This window comes from Carcharodon carcharias, chromosome 22, assembly GCF_017639515.1.
Source record: "Carcharodon carcharias isolate sCarCar2 chromosome 22, sCarCar2.pri, whole genome shotgun sequence".
Classification (NCBI taxonomy): Eukaryota; Metazoa; Chordata; class Chondrichthyes; order Lamniformes; family Lamnidae; genus Carcharodon; species Carcharodon carcharias.
Genome location: NC_054488.1, coordinates 57,237,101 through 57,262,058, shown reverse-complemented (window position 1 = coordinate 57,262,058; position 24,958 = coordinate 57,237,101). Strand labels below are relative to the sequence as shown.

General features: G+C 41.6%; 1 protein-coding gene across 4 annotated transcripts in view; it reads left to right on the top strand.

Moving 5' to 3' along the window:
• Nucleotides 1–24,958, top strand: part of LOC121293707 (cytoplasmic phosphatidylinositol transfer protein 1-like) — a 322,349-nt gene that overhangs the window by 170,209 nt on the left and 127,182 nt on the right. For all 4 annotated transcript variants that reach the window (XM_041216893.1, XM_041216891.1, XM_041216892.1 and 1 more), the window contains one exon: nt 11,386–11,534. In XM_041216893.1, coding sequence (XP_041072827.1) covers nt 11,386–11,534 — 149 coding nt within the window. The remainder of the gene's footprint in view (nt 1–11,385; nt 11,535–24,958) is intronic.

Sequence of the window (24,958 nt, the reverse complement as noted above, 5' to 3'; positions counted from 1 at the left end):
TAATTTATAAAAAAGGGGAAATGGACAGTGAAGAAAAATTAAATAAGCTTAAAAGAAATTTAAAGAAGTGTGGTTAACTGAAGAGTTTTTGAAGAGACTTTTGAAAGTGACCAGAAATGTAATGCAATAGAGAATTTACAAAATGAGTTCCAGGGTGTAGAGTTATTATGGCTGAAAGCTGTGTCACTGAAAAAGAGAGGGGGAGGGGGTGTGCTTGTGCACACACACACCTACACACAAAGAACAATTTCCCAAAACACACTTTTCCAGGACTCATTGAACAGGCTTGTACCACAGTCTGTTTCAATTCCACTAAATTATCAACTTCTTCAGTTTTGTCACCAATTAGAATTGGTGATTAGAACGTGAGCTTCTGTCACAAACCTTTGTAGACATAGAATGCATAATTTCTTTTAAAACGGAATGTGACAGTTGCTTGAAGAAGAATAAAAAAGGGGTTTGGGATCAAAGGAGCAGAATTAGGCTATGTGGCTTGTTTGATGGGATGAGCTATATGGCCTGTTTCTGTGTGGTAACTTCCCATGATTTTCTGAAAGCACGTCCAGCCCGAATGTTATGGACTAGTCCAGGCAAACAGAGAGGGAATAGGGTGTTCATAACCGTAAGCTTCCGACCTTAAAGCAACACAACAAGGGCTGCATTAGATTTTAACATAAGAAATAGGAGCAGGCCATTCGGCCCCTCAAGCCTGCCCCAACACTAAATAAGATCATGTCTGGTCTGCCCCAGGCCTCAACTCCTCTTTTGTGCCAGCTCCTCATAGCCCTCAACTCCCTGATATTTCAAAAATCTATCTTCTTCCTCTTTAAATATTTTCAGCAATCTAGCGATGATTAAATATATATAAATAATAACTATATACAAATTAACAATGATTTACAAAAAGGCATGATGAGGTGAAAACTTGTTTAATATTTCTTACCCCGCTTTATGTGTGCAGAGATGAACAAGGATCTAAATCATAGAATGTGGTGAAATTAATCCTGAGAAGTGGTAACCTGAATGTGTCACAATTAAATGTAACAAAGACTCTTATGCTCACTGTTAATTCTAAATATAAAGTGGACCAATCTATTGCCCATAGACCATAAGAACATAAGAAATCACAGGAGGTGGCCATTCGGCCCCTCAAGCCTGCCCTGCCATTCAATAAGATCATGGCTGATCTGCCCCAAGCCTCAACTCCTCTTTCCTGCCAGCTCCTCTTAGCCCTCAACTCCCTGATATTTCAAAAATCTATCTACCCCCTCTTTAAATAGTTTCAGTGATCTAGCCTCCACAACTCACTGGGGTAGAGAATTCCAGACATTCACTACCCTCAGAGAAGAAATTCCTTCGCATCTCAGTTTTAAATGAATGTCCCCTTATTTTGTAACTATGTTCCCTAGTTTGAGATTCCCCCACCAGTGGAAACATCACCTCAGCATATACCCTGTTAAGCCCACTCAGTATCTTGTACGTTTCAATAAGATCACTCTTCATTCTTCTAACTCTAATGAATAAAGGCCTAACCTGTTTAGCTGTCCTTGATAAGTCAACCCTTTCATCCCAGGAATCAGCCTAGTGAATCTTTTTTGAACTGTCTCCAATGCTTCCTTTCTTAAATACAGGGACCAAAAATGTACACAGAGTCCAGATATGGCCTCATCAACACCCTGTACAGTTGTAACAAGAGTTTCCTATTTTTAACCTCCAACCCCATAGCAATACAGGCCAAAATTCCATTTGCCTTCTTAATTACTTGCTGCACCTGCATGCTAACTTCTTGTGCTTCATGCACAAGAACACCCAGATCCCTCTGTGCTGCACTTTTTGGGAGTCTCTCTCCATTTAAATAATAGCCTGCCTTTTGATTCTTCCTACCAAAGTGCATGACCTCACACTTTCCTACGTTAAACTCCATCTGCCAAGTTTTTGCCCACTCACTCAACCTATCTATTATCCCCTTGCAGATTCCTATGTCCTCATCAAAACATGCCTTCCCACCTATTTTTGTATCTTAAGCAAATTTGGATACATTACACTCTGCCCCCTCCTCCAAGTCATTAATATAGATGGTAAATAATTGAGGCCCTCAGACTGATACATGTGGCACTCTACTAGTTATGCCTTTCCAACCTGAAAAGGACCCAATAATCCCGACGGTCTGTTTTCTGTGTGTTAACCAATCCTCAATCCGTGCTAATACATTACCCCCAGTACTGTGAGCTGGATTATCTGCAGTTTCCATTACGGGCCCAGATTTTACAGTAAGTGGCAAAGAAAGTGTTCACAACACTAACGGCTACCCACAGACTCTTTGTGGGCTTCTGAGCGGAAACCTGCTCCCATCAGGCATTTGAACCAGCTCAGAGCTCTCAACGGAATCTGTGGTGTTTGTGAGCAGGACAGTGTGGCTCTTCAATCAGATAGAAGAAATCTTAATGAGACATACAGAAGTATAAATTCCATTTAAATCATGCACCAAACGTGAAATACAGATTGGGAAAGAAAGTTGGGATTAAGAGATAAAGGGGAAAAAAAAGATTTTTTTTAACTCTCCCAGACTAACTAAATTCTGAAGGAATGAGATTCTGCACTTTTAAAATTAAATTTTCCGGGTCTGAGAGATGGTTTGTCAGTAATTATCACTGATCTCTTACTCCTGAATGCACCACCTCTGGTTTGTCTGGCATGTTTAGTGGGTAACTAGTGTGCAAGAATAGCAACTTCACATCAGTATATTGATTTCAATACCAGGGCTATCGGCAAAGACTGTTAAAATGTAAAACAAAAACAGAATTACCTGGAAAAACTCAGCAGGTCTGGCAGCATCGGCGGAGAAGAAAAGAGTTGACGTTTCGAGTCCTCATGACCCTTCGACAGAACTTGAGTTCGAGTCCAGGAAAGAGCTGAAATATAAGCTGGTTTAAGGTGTGTGTGTGGGGGGCGGAGAGATAGAGAGACAGAGAGGTGGAGGGGGTTGGTGTGGTTGTAGCGACAAACAAGCAGTGATAGAAGCAGATCATCAAAAGATGTCAACAACAATAGTACAATAGAACACATAGGTGTTAAAGTTAAAGTTGGTGATATTATCTAAACGAATGTGCTAATTAAGAATGGATGGTAGGGCACTCAAGGTATAGCTCTAGTGGGTTTTTTTTTTATTTTATATAATGGAAATAGGTGGGAAAAGGAAAATCTTTATAATTTATTGGGAAAAAAAAGAAGGGGGAAACAGAAAGGGGGTGGGGATGGGGGAGGAGACTCACGACCTAAAGTTGTTGAATTCAATATTCAGTCCGGAAGGCTGTAAAGTCCCTAGTCGGAAGATGAGGTGTTGTTCCTCCAGTTTGCGTTGGGCTTCACTGGAACAATGCAGCAAGCCAAGGACAGACATGTGGGCAAGAGAGCAGGGTGGAGTGTTAAAATGGCAAGCGACAGGGAGGTTTGGGTCATTCTTGCGGACAGACCGCAGGTGTTCTGCAAAGCGGTCGCCCAGTTTACGTTTGGTCTCTCCAATGTAGAGGAGACCACATTGGGAGCAACGAATGCAGTAGACTAAGTTGGGGGAATGTAGCCTATATACAAATTAGGAGCAGTAGTAGGCTACTCAGCCTCTCGAGCCTGCTTCACCATTCAAAAAGATCATGGCTGATCTAATTTTAACCTGAACTGCACACTCTACCTCCCCTCAATAACCTTTCACATACCTTATTTATCAAAAAGCTACCTACCTCTACCTTAAAGATACTCAAAGACGCTGCATCAGCCACGTTTTGAGGAACAGAATTCCAAAGTCTCTCAAACCTAAGAGAAAAAAATCGTCATCTCTGTTTTAAATGGACGATCCCTTATTTTTAAACAGTAACCCCTAGTTTTAGATTCTCCTACAAGAGGAAACATGCTTTCCACATCGACTATGTCAAGCCCCCTTGACATCTTATACGTTTCAATCAAGTCACCCCCTTACTCTTCTAATCTCCAGTGGGTGGATACAAGCTTAGTTTGTCCAGCCTTTCCTCATAAAACAACCTGCCAATTCCAGGTATTAATCTAGTCAACCTTCTCTGAACTGCTTCCAACGCATTGACATCTTTCCTTAAAGAAGGTGACCAAACAATACACAGTACCCCAGATGTGGCCTCACCAATGCCCTGTATAATTGAAGCATAACCTCCCTACTAGTGTATTTAATTCCCCTTGCAAAAACAATAACATTCTATTAGCTTTGCTTATTACTTGCTGCACCTGCATACCAATCTTTTGCGATTCATATACTAGGACACTCAGATCCCTCTGCATCTCAGAGCTCTGCAATCATCATTTAGATAATATGCTTCTTTTCTAAAGGCTTTGGAGAAGCAAGGTATTCTGACAGAAAATTCCAGATATCAGTGTTGTGCAGATACCCACTGAGAGCCACCCCGTGCCCTTGCTGCCAACCACCCTCCTCCACAACCCCAACCCTGCAACCCCCTTCATGCCATGACCTACCTGAGCCTGGGTCCCTCCTCAATCCTCAGCATTGAGTGGGTATTATACCAGCTTTCACAGGGCAAAATCTTGTGGGGGTCAGGAGAGGGGTCAGCAGCAAGGGCAATGGTGTGGCTTCCAGCGTTCCCCTGCTTCCCAATGCCTGATCCCTTGATAAAGCACTATGCCTTTGAACGAGGGAACCCCCTCAGGATCCTGCAAGGAAAAATGCCAGGGTTTGCTTGTCATGCTCCTCACATGCCAAGCCCCTCTGCCAGCCACCGGATTAATACCAGCAGCGTTGGGATGTGGACCTTAAGTGGGTATTAATTGCACACTTAAAGGCCTCAATTGGTAGTGGGGCGGGAAGGCCATCCAGGGGACTTCCCACCACGGACTTAATCAGGGTGAAGGTGGGAAGATGGTGGGGTCCCCACCTGCCACTCTCCTGCCTAATTAAATGCCCCCGCCACCAAACTTGCCATGGGGTAGGCACAGGATCCCAACCATGGTATAGACCCATTTTGGACATTAACAGCACCCATAGCACAAAACCTTGATACTATGCAACTGGATTTTTAGCCCTGTAACTTTACGTAAGCATTTTTCTGGTTAGCAAGACACGTTGAGCTTTCATTTTCTTATAAAGGTTATCTGCACCTACTTGCCTTTGCAGGAGAGAAAGTAAGTTGATGAAGGGCCAAGAGTACAAAATATCTATGATTTCTTGGACTCAATGGGCTTTTCTCATCCTATAATTTGATATGTTATTTTGAGAAGAAAACCAATGTGTTAATTAAAATACTAGATTCAAGCTTTCTCTGCAAAGGCAATCAGAAAAGCAGCACTGTTGATACAAAGAAGGTAAGAGGGTATTGATCATAATACATAATTTATTAATGATATTAGAAAAATAAGCATTAATAATTTGGATAATAGCATTATAGTGTTTAATGTAATGTTCATCTAATAAATCTAATAAACTATGAATTATAGAAAAAGTGATGCCTAGGCACATAAGTCCTTGTATTAATAATTTACAAAATAAATATTTAAAACCATCCTTGCTGCAGCTTACTGCACAAATAACTTAACCTGCAAAATGTTTTTTTTGTTCTAGGACAAAAGCTTAATCTTAATTACAGGCAGAGTTAGAAAAGGCACGATGACAGCAAAATATTCAGTTTTTAAAATACAAACTTTACTGTATTGTATGACGCACTTAATGGAGGCTATGGGAATATTTATCCTTGTTGTGGAGTAAGGTTTACGGGCCAAGAGATACGAACCAGGTGCTGTTCTGTGGCCATCCTTTGCTGCCAAGTTTCAGCAGTTTTGAAGATGGTGCATGTCAGGACCTCATCATTGGTCTTCCCTTTTGAAGGCTTTTCCATCATCATAACCTGGACAAAAAGGCTAGGCAAAAAAACAACTTCTTAACTTCTGTCACACGACTCTGTGAGACATATGAAAATTTACGGGAGTGACCAATTTGTCCACTGAATTTATTTTATGCATTATTCCTTCAGTTGTTCATTTTGTTCAATTGTCATCTTTGACATCTTCATACACCATGATCAAATGCAATGTGTTGCCCACCATTACTGACTGTATTCAGCAAAGGACCAAAATCCTGGAACACCCTCCCTAAAAGTACTTTGGGTGGACCATCACATGTACTGCAGCAGTTCAAGAAGGCAGCTCACTGCCAACTTCTCAAGGGCATTTGGGATGGGCAATAAATGCTGGCCTAGCCAGTGATGCCCACATCCCATAAAAATGAATTTAAAAATTGAAAGGTGATACATTTAAGAGCATTATCATCATACTCAGGCTGGTTTTATTTGTTCCATTATAACAGAAATATTTATGTCCTGACTTAAATACCAACATGGTATTCCATTATGCTAAGTGCAAGATAGTTTCATGAACCAGAAAACTTTTGAATACTGTTCTGGATATCTCATTGTTCAGCAAACTAAAGCTCCATGAACTGTGTTAACTGTGGTGAAAGTAGAGTTTATTTCTGCCAATTCAGTAAGTTCGTGGCTCCTTCAGATGTCTGGCTTCATAGGAGCGTATAAGTTAGTACATATATGGAATTTATGGGCACTAGCATCATCAGTGCCATCAACAGTGGAGATGGTGGCACAATAGTAATGACACTGGACTCATAATTTAGAGGCCCGGACTAATGCTTAGGACGTATGGGTTCAAATCCCACAATGTCAGCTGGTGAAATTTAAATTCAATGAATAAAATCTGGAATTGAAAGCTAATATATCATATAGAAATTATCATTGATTGTCATAAAAATCCATTTGGTTCACTAATTTCCTTTAGGAAAGGAAATCTGCTGTCCTTACCTGGTTTGCTCTATATGAGAGTCCAGATCCAGAATAATGTGGTTGACTCTTAACTGCCCCAGCAGTTGCTAGCTTAGCAAGCCACTCAGTTCAACGGCAATTAGGGGTGGGCAATAAATGCTGACACAAAACAAAGGCTCTGTTTCTGTTTTTGTTTTGGATTTCCAGCATCTGCAGTTTTTTGCTTTTAAATGCTGACACACATCCCATGAAAGAATAAATTAACAGCTGCGATTTGCCTTTATAAATTACCTTTAATATACAAAATATCACGACTGTTTGGGCACAGATGAAATACTTATCAAAAAGAAGGGACAAATAATCAAAGATCCAATCTATTTAACACTGCCACACAACATGGTAGACTTTGGGAATTCAGGGATATGAGGAATTACTTTGATTTTTCTAAAATTTTTCTTTTCAGTTATAAATTAATGTGTCACTTCTTAAATCACCCCTGTGTAATTGGCATAACAGTGCTTAATTTCTTGGGCTATTATTGTATTCCTTGGGGTCTATCGAAAGTACTTAAAATCGGGAATATTTGCAACCGTGAAATTTAGCTTGAAAATATCTAAGTACTTCGACAAATATTGGAAAATGCTACAACAAAAATTGACGTAGGGTTTGTTGATGGCCGGATGTTATCCAAATACATTTTCTTCACACATTGCCACTCTGTTTTATAGTTTTATAGCAGAAACTCTGACAATCAACTTAAATACTCTTAACTAACTGATTGACTGACAGAACCTTCTGTGAAGACAGAACTGAAGGCTTATTTTGCCATGGTAACAGAAACAATAAAAACAACTGTACTTGAGGTAAAATTTCTTTGACAAATACTGAAGTCTAAGAGAACTGCTATTGAACCCCAGGCTTTTAAGTCCCAATTATTTCTTAGAAATTCCTAAATTTACAGAGATTGGCTTTGACTTTCAGAGTGTTGTTTGGCCTCTTCTGTGATAAATGAGCCTTGGCAGAAACACAACGGAGCACAAATTCCCTTTCCTGTTAAGTTATAGCCATGTGGATGCTAGGAGAACGTTCCTGTCTTCAAAGTGCACAGTTGTTTTAAAATATAAAAAAAACTTGAATATTGCTGAAGCATTTCTCATCAGGACAAATGAAAGAATGTCAAATTTCAAGTGATCGCAACATTCCCAATTGGCAGCACTTGCTGAATAATCCAAAGTGTGCTAACAACTAAACTAACAACCAATTTAAGATAATCAGTCGAGCTCATAATGTGACTCATTTATGCTTGCTAGAAGCAACATATATTCACATACATAGACCTGTACAAGCTTTGCACCTTTCTTGAATTACCTGGGAGCTTGGAGAACCTGTAGTTTCACCATAGCAATGCCTCGTCCAGTCAAAATTGACTTGTCAACCAACCAGCACCTTTTTCTCCTGTAATATAAATTGTTGTGATCGTTTGAAATTTCACATTCTTGTGTTCATCCTGGTAAGTGTAAGATGAAAAGCTTTGGCAACATGTCTTCCTTTTGAGCAATATTCAAGTTCTACACTACTAAGCAACTATTTATCTAAAATGTTCTAAATGTAAGTGCTGTGAAACACAATTAGAGAACTATGTAAAACCATGAAGAACATATTATAATACTTTATATTATTGGATTAAACATATATGTAACAAATAAACTCATCTCTCTTTTCGCACATGCTGTGACTTCTCATTGCCTTGCATCACAATGCCCATCTCCCCTTGGTATTCACACCTTAGTGAATGTCGCAGTGTCAATTTCCCTCACATAAGTAAAAACAAAAAAACTGCGGATGCTGGAAATCCAAAACAAAAACAGAATTACCTGGAAAAACTCAGCAGGTCTGGCAGCGTCGGCGGAGAAGAAAAGAGTTGACGTTTCGAGTCCTCATGACCCTTCGACAGAACTTGAGTTCGAGTCCAAGAAAGAGTTGAAATATAAGCTGGTTTAAGGTGTGTGGGGGGTGGGGGCGGAGAGAGAGAGAGAGAGAGAAGTGGGGGGGGGTGTGGTTGTAGGGACAAACAAACAGTGATAGAAGCAGATCATCAAAAGATGTCAACAACAATAGAATAAAAGAACACATAGGTGTTAAAGTTGCTGATATTATCTAAACGAATGTGCTAATTAAGAATGGATGGTAGGGCACTCAAGGTATAGCTCTAGTCGGGGTGGGGAGAGCATAAAAGATTTTAAAATATTTAAAAATAATGGAAATAGTGGGAAAAGAAAAATCTATATAATTTATTGGAAAAAAAAAGGGAGGGGGAAACAGAAAGGGGATGGGGATGGGGGAGGGGGGAGCTCACGACCTAAAGTTGTTGAATTCAATATTCAGTCCGGAAGACTGTAAAGTGCCTAGTCGGAAGATGAGGTGTTGTTCCTCCAGTTTGCGTTGGGCTTCACTGGAACAATGCAGCAAGCCAAGGACAGACATGTGGGCAAGAGAGCAGGGTGGAGTGTTAAAATGGCAAGCGACAGGGAGGTTTGGGTCATTCTTGCGGACAGACCGCAGGTGTTCTGCAAAGCGGTCGCCCAGTTTACATTTGGTCTCTCCAATGTAGAGGAGACCATATTGGGAGCAACGAATGCAGTAGACTAAGTTGGGGGAAATGCAAGTGAAATGCTGCTTCACTTGAAAGGAGTGTTTGGGCCCTTGGACGGTGAGGAGAGAGGAAGTGAAGGGGCAGGTGTTGCATCTTTTGCGTGGGCATGGGGTGGTGCCATTGGAGGGGGTTGAGGAGTAGGGGGTGATGGAGGAGTGGACCAGGGTGTCCCGGAGGGAGCAATCCCTACGGAATACCGATAAGGGGGGTGAAGGGAAGATGTGTTTGGTGGTGGCATCATGCTGGAGTTGGCGGAAATGGCGGAGGATGATCCTTTGAATGCGGAGGCTGGGGGGGTGATAAGTGAGGACAAGGGGGACCCTATCATGTTTCTGGGAGGGAGGAGAAGGCGTGAGGGTGGATGCTCCCTCACATAAGTGTCTGATTCCCCTTGTCACTTCACATGCTAAAATTCATCTCACCTCGTTTATCTATGTCAAAAAGACTGTCTCACTGATCTATGTGAAAGGGCGAAGCTCACTTAAAGAAAAACCTGAATGTCCAAAGATCAAGATATTACAGCAGTAGAGTATGGTACATACTTATATGCAGGAGCACAAGATATGAACTCCTGCCACAAACCTCAGTAAATCTAAAAGGCAAAATAGATTGGAAGACTATATTCAAAATACACAATCTGGAACTTTGATCTATAAAACTTCTCTTCAGTGTATCAGTTGCTGTTGAATAATTTTTGTTTAGATTTTGGTGGAGGAGTAACACAGCAATCTTTTTAAAGAGCTAAACCCTTGTCTTAATAGCAACCATTGGTGCAGTGGGTTGGTGAACTTATAAATTGCATCATGGAGTAAGAGGACATGAGTTTTACTGAGAATTTGCAATCTCATCAAGGTGTGAGTAAGGAAGAGGTGATGAGCAGTGATAAGTATCCCCACAAGAACAGTGAGAAACTTAGCATGAGAATTACAATGACCTACCAACGCACAACAGCAAGCAGTAATGGATCATTCTCAGTAAAGTCATAGGAAGCAATTTCCAACTAAGGAACAGCTGTTGAAACTTAGGTGGGTGGAGAGGTGGCTTCAGCTGCCCCTTGGATGCCCAAGGCCTGTAAATAGAGAAACATCATGCCCATCCAAAAGAAATGTGAGACTGTTCAACAAAGCAATTGGGTTCCTCCAACATTGCAGGACCCCAATTGCAATTTTAACATATAAATGGGTGCTGTATGTACCATGCGCATATGCCCATCAGTACTAGGTAGTCAGCAGCTAAATCAACAAAGGTGACTAATCCAGAAGAGGGCCCCAAATCGTTTTCTAACTTTATTTTCTGGGGTCAGGCGGAGCATTAGGCCTCCCGCTGATCTCAGAAAAATACTGCAGCCTGGTGCTTGCCCGCATTCGGCCCTCAATGAAAACAGCTGCCCTGTGACACCTACCCACCTCCCTTGCCCAACTGGCTTCCTGGCTGGCTCAAGATTTCCCACCCTCTCTCAACTTGCGAATTTCAGTTGTGCACTCATTAAATGCCTGCAATTTTGTTGATTGCATTTAAACAGGGATTAAATGAACCTAGTAATATTTTAGGTCTCCTGATGTCGGCTTTTGGGTGGGTGGTGCTGCCAATCTTCTGACCTCTCGCCCATTTCAGGCAAACATCGACAATTCCTCACATTGGTTCAGGCCACCTAACTACCCTCTTAACTGAGGAATAATGATTAGAATAGATCAAAAAATTAAATAATGTCTGATTGCTTTTCTTTTTCTTGAAAATCGGATGAATGTAAGAGAAGCGACTGCTTTATTATTGCATGTTTTACACCCAGTTTCAAAATAACCCCTTTATTTTTGTTTGTTAGACTGACTTCATTTTTTTAGTGTTTGATATATTTTATATTTCTCTGCCCATTTCCACCATAGAAACTTATTCTGTTGGTTGAATAAATTTCTTTGTGTTGTTTTCCAGTACAGAATTGGACAGCTGTACATGATCAGCAAGCACAGCCATGAGCAGAGTGACAGAGGAGAGGGTGTGGAGGTAGTGCAGAATGAACCTTATGAGGATCCTACACATGGCAAGGGCCAGTATACAGAGAAGAGAGTTTACCTCAACAGGTAAATGCAGACTGCAATATTGATAATTAAAATAATATTAGCTCTAGTCTTCTGTTGCCATAATATATATTTATGTTTAGAATTAATTCAAAGCACTATAGCATTTCATATTTTATAACTCTTGCCTCTCCCATTAGTTATTTGAACAAAATACTAATTAATTCCATTGCAATACTTGTGAAATGAAAACCAAATTACAAAAGAAAGTATCTATTTTTAAAAGGACAAATATAAGGACTCTTTTATATGCTTGTAAGAGAATGGAATATAACAACTGAAATTGGTGGGAACTGTGCTGAACCTGTTTATTAGGTGCAATCTTTGTTCTTTTAACTATTTAGTCCCTTTCCATTTATTTTTGGTTTAGTTTCATTTCCATGTTACACAGTATCTTCTGGTTGAAAGGGCAAGCAGGTGTCCTGCCAATAGGCAGCTGCCAATGCTATTCTGAAATAGGTTGTCATATTGTCTGTAAGTAGTGGGCCTGGGTGGAAAGACTGATTTTTCTTCCCTCCATTTTCATGAGTCTTTGGCCAACATTCTGCTTCTCTGAATTAATACAACCAAAGTTCGGTGCATGAAATATAGAGAATGGAGGAGTATTGTGCCCTATTGTACCTTGGTGTAACAAATTAGTACAGAAATCTGCTGCATCACTTACAATTTACCATTCTCTTCCTGGTACGTGATATATGATATTTACTTACATTCTTAACATGGCAGTATCTGACTTAATTGCAGTCATCTTAGCCCTTCCAATGAACTTTAAAAATTGAATCGATTCAACTCTGTATTCTCATACAGTAATGTCAATCTGAGTCTGAACTGCCAGGATCTCCATCAGTGTCTTTAACTATGGCAGTAAGATATATTTAGATTTATAAAACATGGCTATATTCAGATCAACCATGATCTAACTGAATGGCGGAACAGGCTCAGGGGTCTACTCTTGTTCCCATGTTCCAAAGGCCATGTTGCACATCTGTGCTTGTTTGCATTCTTTAATTGGTCGAACATGCTATAGTTTCCAATGGTAACCATTTTCTTCCTGAGATATTTTGTATAATTGTATGGTGTGGGAGGAGATGCAATTTCCACATTTGAAGCCATCCTGAGGTGACAAATTCCATAAAAAGATGAATGTGGACTTGAATCTTACCAAAAAGACAATAAAATGTGCAAATCAGTCCTTTAAAATAACTTAATTTAAGGTGATTGAACTTTTCAAATTGCAGGAATAGCAAATATACTGAAATAGATTTCAAGGAAGGCTGTGCCGAAAGGATTGATGTGACATGGAACTAACTGTGATATATAATAGAGATAGCAGTTTAGTTGCAACATTAATTTCCGCTGGTCAGCTTGCATATCTTCTTGAGACCTCTGACCTGCTGTTAACTCTTAATTTAAAACAATTAGATTTCACAGCTCTGCTCTTGAGTGGAGGGATTTGCTGTTTAAAGAACATGAGATTATTGCAGTATTTTCTTGGCTGTGATAACTACAGCAAGGTGCAAGAGACCTTACAGTTGTAACTAAATATGCCTGATTCATATATATAATGATTAATTGGATTTCTTGTCTGCCACATTGTCAATCTTTACATAGTACTAAAGGCAGAGAAAAAGGAAAAATCTTCATTTATGTTTCAGCAAACACGATCTGTCATTGCATTCTATTTGATAGACCCTTTGGCAGTAAAATGTTGACGTAAAAGGTTGTATAAGAAAAATGACTTTCAAATAAGTACATTAAGCAGTTTAAAAATCAAGCTATATATATATATATTTCAGAAATTTCTTTCAAAGCTTGACAACTACCCAATGCCTATTCCTTGATGCAAAACATTTTCAACAAATTTAATTTGCTTTCTCCTTGAAAGGAACAAAAAAACGGTACATTAATCTATTAATAAAATATATCACAATTGACAGGCTTTGTAGATTCAACATATGTCATAGTGGTTTATAATGCTGTCTGTGGTGCCCAGAGCAGAACAGTGTGAGGTAACCATGAATGATTCGCAATCAGCCACTAAGGTCTACTCAACATACAGTCCTCCATTATGTGGTTCACAAGTACTGTCAATTACACTGTGCACAAGGGTCAATAAGGTTCCTGTTCCTATTCATATGAGGAGAAAAGCCTACACTGCACCTGGAGCACCTGAGTAGTGTTCCAGATGTGTGGTACCTGTGTTAAACAGGAAAGCCTATGCAAAAAGTTGAAGCCTGGCTAGCCCTTTACTTTGTATAGAACACTTTGTTGCAGGACTTCCTGCAGCATGCTGTCCAACAGTGAATCTGCAACCCACTTTTGCTTTTGGCTTAGCTGGTAGCACAGTTTTTTCTAAATCACAAAGTTCCCACTCCAGGGCTTGAGCACAAAAATCAAGGCTGACACTCCAGTGCAGTACATAGAGGTCACTTTTCATTCATGGGATGTGGGTATTGCTGGTTAGGCCAGCATTTATTGCCCATCCCTAATTGCCCTTGAGAAGGTAGTGGTGAGCCACCTTTTTGAACCGCTGCAGTCCAAGTGGTGTAGGTTCTGGGCACTCCAGAGTCAACCACATTGCTGTGGATCTGGAGTCGCACGTAGACCAGACCATGTAAAGACATTAGTGAGCCAGATTAGAACAATCAACAATGGTTTCATTGTCATAATTAGACTTTTAACTCCAGATTTTATTGAATTCAAATTCCACCATCTACCATGACGGGCTTTGAACCCAGGTCCCAGGAGCATTCCCTGGGTCTCATGATTACTAGTCCAGTGACAATACCACTATGCCACTGCTTGCACTGTGCTGTTGGAGGTGCCATCTTTTGGATGAGGTGTTAAACTGAGGCCCAATCTGCCTGCGCGGTAGATGGCGCTATTTCAGAAAAGAGCAGGGGAGTTTCCCTGGTGTCCCCACCAATGTTTATCCCTCCATCAACATCACAATAACAGATTATCTGGTTATTATTGTATTGCTTTTTGTAGGAGTTTGCCGAGTGCAAAGTGCCTGCCACATTTCCTACATTACAACAGTGACTACAGTTCAAAAATACCTGATTAGCTTTATAGTGCAACATCAGTTGACACAGAGCCAACACGCTACACGCCAACCCACCCCACAGCCATAAAGTGCGGGGGTGGGGGTACTAAGGAGGGTTGAGTGGGGTGGACTACCATCCCTCTGGAGCTGTCAGCCAAACCAATTGGCCATCAGCTCTATCAATCCTGGCAGTGCCAGGGAAACATCAGTGGTCGCTGCCAGGTCTGCTGGAGAAGAAAGGACCCCACGGCCTTAGATCCCTGAAACAGGTAAGTCTGGGGACTTGGGCCCGAAGGGTTTGGGTAGGTTAGTGAGAGGGGCAGTGGCAAGGGGAGGGTGTGGATTTAAGGGAGGGAGTGGATAGGAAGGAAAGCAGGGTTCAACCCGGTGCGGGGGGGTGGGGGGGTGGGGGGGGGGGGGCTACAATCAGCAAAGAACAGCCCCCGAAGAGCAACACCCCCCCCCACACGCCCTTTAAGCATGAGCTAAAAAAATAGACTTCCCACTCCCACCCTGCTGCTCACGCCAAACGTTTTATGGCATAGGCAGCATATTATCAGGGTCAGTTGGCTTGATAATAAGCCTAATTGACCTTTAATTGTTCATTTAAATATGGTGGTCAGGCTGCCGATTTCAGCTCCCCTCCGCTCCCCTGTATTATGAGGGTGTAGGCACCCACCCCATTTTCGTGCCCCCCACCCCAGACAAGATGCAAACCCACCAGGGACATGTAAAATTCAGCCCATAAAGTTAGGTACACATGACCCAACAATTTGTTCCAAAACAGTAGGAAGGACCCATTTTTAGACACACGGGGAATGTATTTCAAGTCTCCTCACCAAACTTCCACACATGCCTGAATGGTGAAGCCAAGGGGTTATCCATATATTGGTCCTTAGACCTAATTTCAATAATGTCAGCGTAGCATGAAGTGTTTGCTGATAAAGAGTCTAAGTTTTGGCTGCTAGCAGTAGTGGGGAAGGGGGTGGCCAAGAACAGTGATTAAATGTTAAAGTGGAGAAAAATATATAAAACATTTGAATTAAAATATTGTTTTCCTCTAAAATAAGAACAAGTGTTAGTTCTTTTATTCTATAGTCTAATATTTACACCAACACAACATACTCTTTTAATTCTGCAGCTGATTTTAATTACTGTTAGCTGTCTGGTATCAAAAATAAGTTTTTTTTAAACTTAGCAGAACTGTAAACCATTTTCTGAAGGGAAGTGGAATATATCCTGACATATTTGGACCTTCGTATTACGCCTTGTGGAAAAGAAGCAGTACTTTGTTTCAGGAAATCAACTCATGCAGAAAGAAATGTTGAGAGGAATTTCAGTAAAAAGTGATTTTGCTGAGAGGAAATGCCATTCTGAATGGCCACCAAGCTCTTATATCTGTGACTTCACACAGTTCTGAAAAGTGATAAAGTATTCCACTCAGATGTGATTCGAGAAATTACTCGCCTTCAGAAAGCAGGGCATTTTTGTCCCCCTGCAGCACCCACCATGTGCATGTTGCTCTGATGTAATTATTTCCATTGTTTGCAGTGAATAACCTTTAGAATTCTCAAGTCTCATTGAGAGCAGCAGTGCTCTCCTGGCTTGGAATAGTGAAAGCAAGAGATGACGCTGACATTGCTAGCTTTTTTCTGATCTAGTAAATGACAGCTTGCTATAAGATCTCAGCTTCCTATCACAGTGTCACAGATTTATTATAAATGAAGCTCAATTGAAATATCCTAATATCCCCCAACTGCAGTATCCAGTTGTTTCTTAAATGATTTCAGAGTTTTTACTTCCACTGCTTGATCTGTATATCCATGGCATATGTTGTGAAGAGAAATAGGGCTGGACTTTCACTGAGTCAGGATGACTTGTGAGCCCTTTAAAAACGGCGGCTAGGACTTGATTCTGGGATTCCTGACCCCATTCCTAGGGTTTCAGATTTTTGGGAGAGCCTTTTAAGGGTCCGGGCTGGTTTGGGTCACGAGCCTGCACTTTGCACTCCAGACCCAGCCGACTCCAGAATAGACATGTCCTAGTCCTCCGCAATTTTCATGGAGTCAGGGCAGCATTTCAAAGAATCGAGGTTCATGGCACCTCGGAGGTGTTGTAAACCATGGTCTGCATGGGGGACCTTTTAAAAGGTCGATTCAAAAGGTCCTCCCTATGCCCCCATGCCAACCTATGCCTCCATCCCCCCCATGCCAAGGTATGCTCCCCTATCCACCCTCTGTGGCCCCCCATGCCAAGGTATGCTCTCCTATCCACCCTCTGTGGCCCCCCATGCCAAGGTATGCTCCCCTATCCACCCTCTATGGCCCCCCCATGCCAAAGTTTGCCCTCCACCCACCCCATGTGGCCCTTTATGCCCAGCTATGGCACTTCCATGCCTATTCATTGACTATACACTGTATAGAACCCATGAACCCTATGGTGACAGTAGGATATGTTTGAAAAAAAGCTTTTAAAAAAAGTCTGTCATTGATAACTTTCCACTTTCTTAAATGGATGCCTGAGCTATCAGCCAAGAATGAGGCTTGGCTGAGAACCCAGAAATCCATTAGTCTGTTGAATCACTTGAGTCCCAGAGAAAATGTTGACAGCTGGCTCACTGATCTATGCTGTCAATTTGGCAAAGTTTATTTTCACAAGATAGAGGTTTCAAGTGCTTGCAGTTCAGCTATTGAAACTTTAAAGGGCCTGAATGACTAGGTACTAGGTTTGTAAACAGTCTGATTGAGCCTCAGAGAGGCCAAGAGTGGGAGGAATGGTAAGGATAAAGAGTTTTTGGCAGGAGCTAAAGACAATTGCTAATAGAGAATCTAACCATCACCCCATGACATTCAATGGCCTTACTATTGCTGAATCCCCCACTACTAACATCCTGAGGGTTACCAGAAACTGAACTGGAGTAGCCATATCAATAGTATGGCTATACGAGCAGATCAGACTCCTCAAAGCCTGTCCACCATCTACAAGGTACATGTCAGGATGTGATGGAATACTCTCCACTTGCCTAGATGAGTGCAGCTCCAACAACATTCAAGAAGCTTGACACCATCCAGGACAAAGCAGCCCATTTAATTGACACCCCATTCACAAATATTCACTCCTTCCACCAACGACGCAAAGTGACAGGAGTGTGCGCCATTTACAAGATGCACTGAAGGAATTCACCAAGGCTCCATAGACAGCACCTTCCAAGCCCATGACCGCTACTTCTAGAAGGACAAGGGCAGCAGATGCACGGGAACACAGCCATCTGCAAGTTCCCCTCCAAGTCACTTACCAATCCTGACATGGAACTACATTGCCATTCCTTCACTGTTGCTGGGTCAAAACCCTGGAACTCCCTCCTTAACAACACTTTGGGTGTACCTACACCATATGGACTGCAGCGGTTCAAGAAGGCAGCTCACCACCACCTTCTCAAGGGCAATTAGAAATGGGAAATAAATGCTGGCCTAGCGAATGATGCCCATATCCCATGAATGAATTTTTTAAAAAGTGCAGAGGGTGTGATGGACCTGAGAGGTAGAACTCAGTGACGTCTATACAAGTGGAATTGCTGATCCTTGAACTTGCGAAGATTTCAGCAAGGAGTTCAGGACATTATGGGTCTTGTGGAGGTTTGCAGATGTGAAGGTGTAACTCTTTTGAGTACAAACACATTTTTCCATCTGTTCCTATTCAGATGAAGTTACATTGTTTCACAGTTTGCCATTGTGAGATTTGAACTCTTGCTCTTGGGGTTACAAACCCAGTACCATAACCACTTGGCTATTTAAGCCAAGCATGTGAAGGTGTAGGGGTAGGGAGACAAACTATGCTACAATTAGCAATGTAAGAGTAGAATCAAATGAGCCAATTAACAGATGAGAGTAATTGGAGGAGGATGGAGTAATCAACATTGTCAAAGACTGCAGAGAGGTTGAGATACCGTAATTTTGATAGTGTGGGAATGAAACAGGTTGTAGGACGTGGATTTGAAAGGCAACAGAACTTCAATGACTTTTGACAGGAGAAGGAGATTGCAAGTGGGATTGTAGTAAACAAGACCAGAGGTTCAGGGCCTTTTCTCAGGAGTTGAGTAATCATTGAGTAATTGTTTTTGAAATGGAGGAGAGCAGTGCCTGAAGAAAAAAAACCATTTACAAAAGCAACTTTTTTGTTTTAGCCACAGATAATTAAGTGTAATAGTGCATTATGAGCATATGCACCATCTGTAAGAATGAAAAGAAACAGAAAATGCTAGAAATACCTTATCAGATAAGGCAGCATATGTAGAGAAACAAATCAAGATAACGTTTCAAGTCAATGATCTTTTACAACATAAAATAATGCGGATACTGGAAATGTAACAAAAGCAAAGGATCATTGACCTGAAAAGTTAACTTTGTTTCTTTCTTCAGAGATGCTGCCTGACCTACTGAGGTATTGCCAGTTTTTACTGTTTTCTTTTCAGATTTCCACCATCCACGCTTTGTTGCTTTTGTACCTGCAAGAATGAACCTTGTGCAAATTTTGTGTTTCAAGAACAATATGAGATCTTTCTAGCCCATTCAGATTTTGTGTATGTGGGGGTGAAAGCAAATTGTCAGCATTCAACATCATTATTCCTCTGAAACTGACCCCAACTTCAGAACATAAACAGAATTAACCTGGAAAAACTCAGCAGGTCTGGCAGCATCAGCGGAGAAGAACAAAGTTGACATTTCGAGTCCTCATGACCCTTTAACAGAACTGAATAAAAATAGGAGAGGGGTGAAATATAAGCTGGTTTAAGGTAGGGGGGGGCGGTGGAGGGAGAGAAGTGTGGGGGGCTGGTGGTTGTAGGGACAAGCAAGCAGTGATAGGAGCAGATAATCAAAAGATGTCACAGACAAAAGAACAAAGAGGTGTTGAAGGTGGTGATATTATCTAAAATAATATGCTAATTAAGAATGGATGGCAGGACAAACAAGGTACAGCTCTAGTTGGGGGTGGGGTGAAATAAGACTAACAGGGCATAAAAGGTATAGATTTAAAAATAATAGAAATAGGTGGGAAAAGAAAAATCTATATAAATTATTGGAAAAAACAAAAGGGAGGGGGAAGAAACGGAAAGGGGGTGGGGATAGAGGAGATAGTTCAAGATCTAAAGTTGTTGAATTCAATATTCAGTCCGGAAGGCTGTAAAGTGCCTAGTCGGAAGATGAGATGCTGTTCCTCCAGTTTGCGTTGAGCTTCACTGGAACAATGCATCAAGCCAAGGACAGACATGTGGGCAAGAGAGCAGGGTGGAGTGTTAAATTGGCAAGCGACAGGGAGGTTTGGGTCATTCTTGCAGACAGACTGCAGGTGTTCTGCAAAGCGGTCGCCCAGTTTGCGTTTGGTCCCTCCAATGTAGAGGAGACCACATTGGGAGAACACCTTCGGTCTGTCCGCAAGAATGACCCAAACCTCCCTGTCGCTTGCCATTTTAACACTCCACCCTGCTCTCTTGCCCACATGTCTGTCCTTGGCTTGCTGCATTGTTCCAGTGAAGCCCAACGCAAACTGGAGGAACAGCACCTCATCTTCCGACTAGGCACTTTACAGCCTTCCGGACTGAATACTGAATTCAACAACTTTAGGTCTTGAATTCCTTCCTCCATCCCCACCCCCTTTCCGTTTCTTCCCCCTCCCTTTTGTTTTTTCCAATAATTTATATAGATTTTTCTTTTCCCACCTATTTCTATTATTTTTAAATCTATACCTTTTTCTGCCCTATTAGTCTTATTTCACCCCACCCCCTCTAGAGCTGTACCTTGTTTGTCCTGCCATCCATTCTTAATTAGCACATTATTTTAGATAATATCACCAGCTTCAACACCTCTTTGTTCTTTTGTCTGTGACATCTTTTGATTATCTGCTCCTATCACTGCTTGCTTGTCCCTACAATCACCCCCCCCCACTTCTCTCCCCCCATCACCCCCACCTTAAACCAGCTTATATTTCACCCCTCTCCTATTTTTACTCATTTCTTTTGAAGGGTTATGAGGACCCGAAACGTCAACTTTGTTCTTCTCCGCCGATGCTACCAGACCCGCTGAGTTTTTCCAGGTAATTCTGTTTTTGTTTTGGATTTCCAGCATCCGCAGATTTTTGTTTTTACCAACTTCAGAATGTCGGGTATGCGCAGATTGGTGTGGAAATCCTGAAGTTGCAATCTGTCACTAAGGGCTCCGACACAAGCTACGCTGCGGACCTCCCACCTGCAGCACTGGCAATCATGAAATCAGCAAGAACTTCAACTTTCCCACTACCCTATCACAGTTAGGAACCCCATTAAAAAGTTCCGCCTTGTTCAATCAGGTATAAATGAGTTTTTAACAGCAATATGATTAATACAGTTTGTTGCATAACATAACTGGCCCTGAAAAAAGTAATTTTATAATTATTGATTGCAGTTAAGTAATTAATTCTTAGAATTTTTGAGCTATATTTTAAATTTTTAGCACGTTTTTTCCAGAATATTTTAGCATCTACCTTCACCCATGTGTCTATCCCAACCCTTAATTTGCTATATGTAAAACATTTCTAAAAGTGATTTCATTGTACTGCTTTTTGTTTCCTATTTGCATGTCTTGTGAAAATCCTAAAATGTGATTGGATGCTTGCACAGCGTGATGACATCACTGCTGCTCAATGCTACGAATGTCCAGTAAAGATTGCTCCAATCAGTTACAGTACAACTACATGGCGATAGACGTGATATTCTCATCAGAGAGATCATTAGGTTGTAAGAGTTAGATTATGGTCAGCATTGAACTCCCTTATTTCACCACTGATCGCAAACTCTGTGCCATTATTTCATAATCAATAAAATTCCAAGAGTGCAGTTACTGTACAATTCAATGTAGGATTGACAATTGAGACGCTGGGTACAATGAAATTACATGCTAGCATAACCTTAATATTAGAACTAGGCATTCACGGGTGAGGACAAGAAGCACTTCTTCACATGAAGGGTAGTTGAAATCTGGAACTCATTTCCCCAAAAAGCTGTTGAGGCTGAGGGTCAATTGAAAATTTAACAACTGATATTGATAGATTTTTGAAAGGTAAGAGTATTAGGGGATATGGAACCAAAGCAGGTAAATGGTATTAAGATACAGATTAGCCATGATCTAACTGAATGGTGGAAAAAATTCCAAGGACTGATTGGGCTATTCCTGTTCCAATGAAATTTCTACTTGCTTATCTTGTGTTTCTGGCAATTCATTTGCCATTGTCTTTTGATTGAGACTTAAGTACGAAATGGAAAATAAATTCCCTGTTCTTCTCTGCTTTGGCATTTGCGTTCAGAAGGCAGACAAATGGCCCACTTCCAGACCTCTAATGGCAATGCCCTAAGATCAGGTTAAAGACAGTTCATGAGAATTTCCCAAAAATTCTCAATTTCTTGGCCTCCTTGAAGCTGTTTCCCTGGCTGAGCTGTGCTTTCAGTGTATTGTGGGAAGAGATCTCTTTCCTACCACAATATGGCAAAGTGAAAAAAAACTCCTGTACACTGTGCCACCATTCTGTTGTCACTCATTTCCCTTTTTAGATAATGGGTTACCTTCTCTCATCCTTATCACCATCACGAAAAGTGGTGTTTTGGCACTTAAGTGCTAACATCACAATTGGTGCTCTTACTTGAACAGACCCTGTGTGCCTCAATTTATGGGAAGGGACCATTTTACACTTGAGATGAAATCACTTTCAATAAAACTTTTGTATTATGAGAAAGAATACTTGGAAAAAATACATTGGCCTTTACGAGAAAATATTTTTTGAAGTTTATGGTGCATTCCAGAGAGGTGAGTTCTGTGATGAAGCAAACAGAGTAATAGATTACACTTAATGAGTTTATAAATGTTTTATGTCTGTCTTATCAAAACTGGGAAGAGCACAGCCCTGTTGAGATACCATCAGCAGAGAGGAATAAGAGAGAGAGAGAGTGGGGAAAGAGCAAAGAGTTGGCTAGACACACCAGCAGCAGTGAAGGATGAGAGAGAGAGCGCAGGGAAAGAATATGGAGCTGGCTGGAGACACCAGCAGCAACAAAGGCTAAGAGAGAGGGAGATAGTGGGGGAAATAGTACGGAGCCAGTTGGAGACACCAGCAGCAACAAAGGATGAGAGAGAGGGATGGGGTAAGAGTACGGAGCCGGCTGGAGACTCCAGCAGTAGCAAAGGATGAGAGAGAGGGATGGGGTAAGAGTACGGAGCTGGCTGGTGACACCAGCAGACATGCCAGGAGCCAAATCAAACAGCAGAAATCAAGGAGTGACATCATAGTGACATCCCAATCAATAGAGAGCACACGAAAACAGAAAGAAGCTGGGATGGGTTAAAAAAAAAAGCCAGGACTTAGGAGCAGGAGTGGGTCACTCAGCCCTTCGAGCCTGCTCCACCATTCAATAAGATCATGACTGATCTGGCTGTGGCCTCAACTCCACTTTGCCATCTTTCTCCCATAACCCTCAACCCCTTTGTCCATCAAAAGTCTGTCCAATTCTGCCTTGAATAAACTTAGATACATTACTCTCACTCTCTTTGTCCAAGTCATGAATATCGATTGTAAATAGCTGAGCCTCCATCCTTGCAGGACTCCAATAGGTATAGCCTGCCAACTTGAAAATGCCCTGTTTATCCCTACTCTCCCTTCCTGTTTGAGAACCAAGCCTCTATCCATTCCAATATATTATCCTGCAACTCCATGAGCCCTTATCTTGCATATTAATCTTACATGTGGTATTCAAATGCCTTTTTGAAAATATATTACGTCCACTGATTCCCTTTATCTACCCTACTAATTACATACACAAAAAACTAATAAATTTGTCAAAGACAATTTCCCTTTTGTCAAACAATGTCTGATACCACCATTATTTCTAGGTGTATTGTTAAATCTTCGTTATTAGGTTCCAACATTTTCCCAATGACTGATGTCAGGCTAATTGGCTGTAGTACTCCATTTTCTCTCTCCCTCCCTTCTTGAATAGCAGTGTTACATTTGCTAACTTCCAATCTGCTAAGACTGTTCTAGAATGGGGGCCTGGAAGCAGCGGATGTTCGGGGGATGGAAGAGGCAGCCTGGAGGCAGGGAGCGGCAACCTGGAGCTTCTCTCTTCACACACCTAGAGGATAAGATCATACTTGTGGCCATCTGGACCCTGCTGGTTGGTGCCATTAAACATTAACAACAACACCAAGAGCCAATAGCTAAGGGATTAAACCCAACAAAATATTCAGTGCTGTCCCATTAGGTGGTTGGTATTTTGCTCCAGTCAGCATCTTCTGGCAACTCCTGCAACCAACTAGACCATAGAAGTACAGGCTTTTGTCTTTCCTCTTTCCTCTGAATACCAGCTTTCGAGGTTGAGATGGAATGCAGATGCTAGGCAAGTCTACACCTCCTAAAACCATGCTTAGGCTACACAGCAGACAAAGAAAGGTAACTTTTTGGCTTGAAAGCGGGATTGTGACAACTATGTGCCCTGTCATGAACAACAACTCACACTGCACAGAAAGTGTACACGACAACCCTGATTGACCATTAGCTACACAAGCTTGGTGTCGACATTGCCCTTCCACTAGAAACCAGATTAGTGGATGCAGGCTTCATTCGAGAAGCTACTTATGTGCTGTACTGGCACAAAAAGAGGGTTCAAGATTGCCATGAGTATGGTGTAGGCTTAGCAGTGAGCAACCGGCTGACACAGTAGCCAGTAGCAACCTCAGAGCACCTCATCTCCCAGTGGCCGATATCTGACACAGGCGCAGTCATCATCATATATGCCTATGCACCAATTCTGTAAGCCAGCCTCTCAGACATGAAGTTTTTCTATGACTGCATAGGTGATGTTCTGAGGAACATTCCAAATGGTGAAAAGCTATTCATCCTGGGCGACTTCAGCACACGTGTTGGGGCAGACAGTGCCTCAGGGCTGACATGCCTCAGTTGTCATGGGGTGGGTAAGCTCAACGATAATGGACAACACTTTCTTGAGGCTTTTAACTTGAATGAATGAACTTTGCGTCACCAGCACCTTCTTTCAGGGCAGCAATTGCCACAAGGTATCATGACAACACCCAGGATCTGGACATTGACACCAACTAGACCTGATCATCACGAGAAGACTCGATCTGCCCAGTTTTCTACACACCTGGACCTACCAAAGCGTAGATTGTGACATTGACCACTTCTGTCAGCAACAGAGTGAAGGTTCACCCCTGAAAGCTTTACCGTTCCGAACGCAACAGCCTGCCACATATCAACATCCCTTCACAAGCAATGATGCAAAATACCAGCAATTAGCACTGTCATTTGTACGATTGCGACCCACCAGAGGTTTACTGGGAAT